Source organism: Caenorhabditis briggsae, assembly GCF_000004555.2.
Source record: "Caenorhabditis briggsae complete genome, chrI, whole genome shotgun sequence".
NCBI classification, from domain to species: domain Eukaryota; kingdom Metazoa; phylum Nematoda; class Chromadorea; order Rhabditida; family Rhabditidae; genus Caenorhabditis; species Caenorhabditis briggsae.
The window spans coordinates 4,246,801-4,251,717 of NC_013489.2; the positions used below are offsets into that span (position 1 = coordinate 4,246,801).

The window sequence follows — 4,917 nt, forward strand, 5'->3', positions numbered from 1 at the left end:
AACTGAATGAGTGAGGACAAGAGGGCGGAAAGTGGCAAAGCGGAAAAGGCGCGGAAGAAAAAGAAAAAAGAGGGCAAATCGGGGTGAAGTGGAAGAAAGAGGGTGGTGGAAGATTCTGGTTACCAAGTGACAGTGTGTTGGTTCATGAGTTTTCTAATGTTTGTATACTATGCTGACTGAAAACATACAAGAATCGAGGTGATAAATCCGGAAAATGAACAATTTTAGGTTACTGTAGTTGTCGTTGTGGGACATTCGGTCACGGCCACCGGTGTTTCTCAGCTAACTGAGAAACAACCGAAAAGTGGTTGAGTGTTAAAAAAAGCGCTGGCTACATGAGTGCGTGAAGAAGCTTCAGAAAACCAAGACAAACATCCCGAGGCGTGTCTCCAAATGGGTGTCACGATGAGTGGTTTCACATACACCGAATGAATAATAATAACAACAAGAAAATAAGTGTTACCGTAAGCAGCTGGGTATCTAGATTTCGGATTCAAAAGATGATTCGGGAAGAGAGAGGAAAGTGTGGATGAATGAAAAAGAGAAGAAAATGGAACGGATTTCTTTTCGCAACAATGAGCTAATGAACTTAAATAATTATCTCACCTCTATATAAGCATCGCGTGTAGAAGGTGTCAATGTGACTACGCCTTCCATAAAAGCTATTGCAGCGTGTCTACCGCGGATATCATGGCCATCGAGCTGAAAACCAAAAAAAGTTGAAATTAAAATACTTGCAAGCCTTACATAAATATTGTGTTGTGAGAAGTTCGACATTTGGCTGTCACTTCCGACTTCTGTGACGCCTTCGTGAAGTGATATCCAATGAGTGGAGAGTTGTCCATCTGGAAATTTAATAGTTAAAAAAATAAACTGAAAATTTAAAAAGAAAATACCATTTCCCATCACAATTAGCATCGGCAAACCGTTGGTTTGGGTCGGGAAAGACGATGTTAATGGAGACATTGGAAGAGTGACCGAAGAAGGAACTGAAGTGGATGGTACTCTGAAAATTAGGAAGGATTATGAAGAGGTTAAACTACTCGACTTTTAAATGTCGTTGAACTTCTAAATGTTTATTTTTCTAAAGGCAAGAAAGACAACAAAATGTTTATAAACGAATTGAGAAAATCCCTGGTGACCAAAAATGCTGTATTTCCTCTGATAGAAGTCTCATCTAAAAAGTCAAATATAAGCTCGATTATCCTGTTAAAGATATCAAAAATCTTTAACTAATGACATGTTTATCATAATATCATAAATATTTCATAAGTTGAAATATTCTATATATCTTGCATAGGAATTGAGATAATTGAGGTCTAAGTTTATAGGTTGGGTGGCCTCCTATTAGACAAAATGCGGTGTTCTGAGAAAAAGAAAACCTCACTGATAGTCATGTGGTTTTCGTTTAATTGCCAAAAATGAGTCGAATCCATGTTCACCATTTCCACGAGCTGTCATCTCGAATAGTGGACTTTCAGTTGGCGGTATCGGCCGCCCATCGACGTCTCGTAAATCTGACATACTCTTCCGTTCGTCGTCATTCGATACCTGCAATTTTTCAAAATAATCCATGAACTTTTCCGCTCGAAAAATTTAATTAGCATCTTTTCTTCTTGTGACTCATTGCAAACAGGAAACGGGTTTCTCTGCAAAACCGAATTCGTGACAAATCACTGTCGTTTTACGCGGGTTTTAATGTGTCACAAAATAGAAGGAGAAGAAGAAGAAGGTTCAAGTTGAACTTCAAAACTTTGTTTTCAAATTTCGAAAGGAAATGGAGAGGAAGGAGAACGATAAAAAAATGAATGTGACCGGTTGATGAGCGGTAATAAGCATATTGTTTCCTTACTTCCTAAAGAGGAGAACTGTGAACTTTGAAAACAACTGAAAGGAGAAGGTTACTGTGATTAGAGATACAGTGATCAAAGATGTCCGAAACTACCTTTTCAGGAAACGGAATAAGGAATAAAATCATTTTCTCGGAACCTGGAATCTGGAATCCGGACATCTCTGATACTGATCGATCTGAACAGCTAGAATCTAACTTTTTCGAAGAAAAAACAACATCAGAAGACACATATTCTACCTCCGAAGATCTGCTATGAGTGAGCCTCTTCAACGACTCAAACAGAATTCTCGTAGCTTTTGACCTATCCTCAACTATATTCTTCTGCTGGATCTTTTTCTCTGTAGCGGGGCTCCGTTCAAACGATAGAAGACGCGTGAGACGTTTGCCAAATCCAGAATTACTCCTTTTTCTTTGTAATTCTTCTTCTGCTTGAACTTTTTGCTTCAGAAGCTGCTGCTCTTTTTGGTATTGAAGCTCACAGAGCTCATCAATAGTATCAATTGAGCAACTACTTGCGTTTTGGCGATAGAGAGACATAGTTAGAGAATAGAGTATGATAGTCAGGAGAATATAGACGAATTTAGAGGAGATGACTCCTGAATTCAAGTGAATTCGTTAGAAGACGTGCCGTCGTCAAGTGACCCAATGGGGTTTTCAAATTCTTCTATATTCCAGTTGGAGAGATAGAGAGACGCAGGTTGACGTCAGATACACAATTAAAATTGGAAAACGAAAGTGATACTATCAGTCAGTCTCAATTCCGTCCACTAGGCCATGAAGAAGAAATTTCGAAAAAATCGTACATGATCTCCATTTTTCTCTCGTTTTCAATCTTTTTCAATCAGTTAGTTTACGTTCTTCGCACAACATTCTTCAGTTTACGACTATTTTTATAATGGGAAGTTAGGTTAACTTATTTAACGAACCTCGACCAGAATGAAGTCGTCTTTCGATTGTTCTAATCCGTATTTCTCCAATGCTGCTATCAGAATCCGATCAGCGGTTTCATTGATTTCTGCCAATATCGAAACGTACGGACGGGTCGGAACGATTTCTCCACCATATACTTTTAGACTTCCACCTAAAAAAAGTGGACGTTTTTCTATTTTTTCAAAACATTTCTAGCTTACCAAAAGTCATCTCCTTCAACTTTGTCTCTAACTTTTTCTCTCTTCTCTTCCGCATAACTGCTTCTGGATTCGAGATAGTTCGAGTGAATGTGTTAAATGGCACTTGTTTATAGATGTCATCTTGAGATTGCGCTTCTTCTCGACCACCATTTACATGAACTGGAACTATCGAAAAGTTGAATCTAAATAATTAAATATCGGTTTTATCTTACCAAACTCTTTCTGGTGTTTCTTTTTCGGCTCTTTGTCTTTCTTTTTGGCAAATCGGGAACCTTTTTGATCGGCTTCCTGGAGAGTCTGAAAGGAAATTGAGACTTCGAACTTTGAAAATATTGTAAACTTACATTCAAAGGCACCGGAGCAGATTTATCCTTTTTCAATAGAAACCTTCCTTCCCTGTCATCCTTGTGCCACTGTAACTGGACAACAAGGGGTTTCTCTTCTTCTCCTAGTCGCCGCTCCTCTCCATTTTCGTGTACTTCCCATAGCGAGTAAGTGTCATTCGACAGCATTTTCAGATCGGGTAGAAATTTCTCAGACAAGGCATCGACTACTGCTCGGGTGGTGGCTGTTGAAGAGACTCGAACGCATTTTGTGAGCACTTTTTCACCGCCATCCTGAAAAAAAATTATCATGATTGTATGTTTTTTTAAAAGTTTTTGGTTCATTTTTATCTTGGCCACTTGTCACGAATTGTGTTTTAGGTTGTTGTCAGAAAAAGCCCTCACTTCATCTCTTCGTTTCTATTATTCGTCAATATTTTCCTATTGGGATCATAAATAAGCTTAACACAGTCTCACAGCTCCGTTCTCTCTTGAGGTGTTTGCCGATCAGTTTTATACATATACTTATTCTAGTGTTTGCGCTGTTCCTCCTTTTCTTTGACTTTTACCATATAGCATGAGTTGAACAATACAAAAAGACTCACCTGGAAATAGAACCTCATAACACCTTCCACTTCGAGGTCTTCTGTCGGATAGGAGAGGTGGAATAGATCGAGACGGTTCTCGTTCCATTGTTGCACTAGGCATGCCAGTTGTTCTCGTTCCGACACTATCGTCATTTTTGCATAATTTTTGTGTTTTCTGTAATTAGATAGATGATGTCAATTAAAATACAGAATCGAGTAATAATGATGAAGGTTTAGAAGGGTAAGTAAGTGAGGAAAGAAGGAAGGAAGAGAGGGATCGAAGAATATAAAGAGGAAACACAAACAAGAACGAGTTTAGTTGTCTTCTTATTCTGCTTATTCTCGGGAGGAAGTCAAGCATCAATGAGAAGGAGGGAAATGAAGATGACGATCGACTTCTTCTAGATTCTAATGAGAACTAGAAGTTTTCAGCGTTACGGTTTATCGAAGAAAGTATAATATGAACTATCTAAGTAACTGATATAACGAACGGAGTGGTAGAAAATCGGAAAAATCTTACTTTTGAATGGAAAGATGGGGAGGAATTCAACAATCAAACGTCGTGAGCAATTGGAAATCAAATGAACAGTTGGGCCTTCTTTTTCACTTCATTCTGTTCCATAATTGAGTTTTTGAAGTGCCCCTTTGCTCTTTGGACACAATAAAGAATTTCTTGGATGGACGAGGAAGTCGATGATTCAATTCTGTTAACCCGTGCAATCTGTTCTATCTGACTGTGAGAATTGGAGACGCAGAATCATGAAATTGTTTTTCGTTCAGCGGTGTTCAACAGTTGGCATAACTTTCTTTGAAAATCATGGCCTTTTTTGAAAACCATCAAAACGGGAAGATGATTTTCGTGAAAGAGAGCAGAGATGTTGCGGTCAGGAAAAACACAAAAGTGTCAGATTTCTTCAACGAAAATTGACAAAAACGAGCCGTAAAGCAAAAAAAGGAATTCGAAAATGCACAGACAAACGGAAAAAAAGCAGAGAAAAAATGTAAGATAAATATCTTTCATGTCG

The 4,917-nt window shown here is 38.4% G+C and overlaps 1 protein-coding gene across 1 annotated transcript; it reads right to left on the bottom strand.

The window, feature by feature from the left end:
* Positions 1–597: 597 nt before the first annotated feature.
* Positions 598–4,045, bottom strand: CBG04097 (the record flags this gene model as incomplete). Its single annotated transcript, XM_002639450.1, has 9 exons — positions 598–702; positions 748–845; positions 897–1,006; positions 1,388–1,551; positions 2,779–2,933; positions 2,983–3,141; positions 3,195–3,279; positions 3,327–3,599; positions 3,911–4,045. 9 exons carry the CDS (start codon positions 4,043–4,045, stop codon positions 598–600), a joined length of 1,284 nt encoding a protein of 427 aa, XP_002639496.1.
* Between the last annotated feature and the right edge of the window lie 872 nt (positions 4,046–4,917).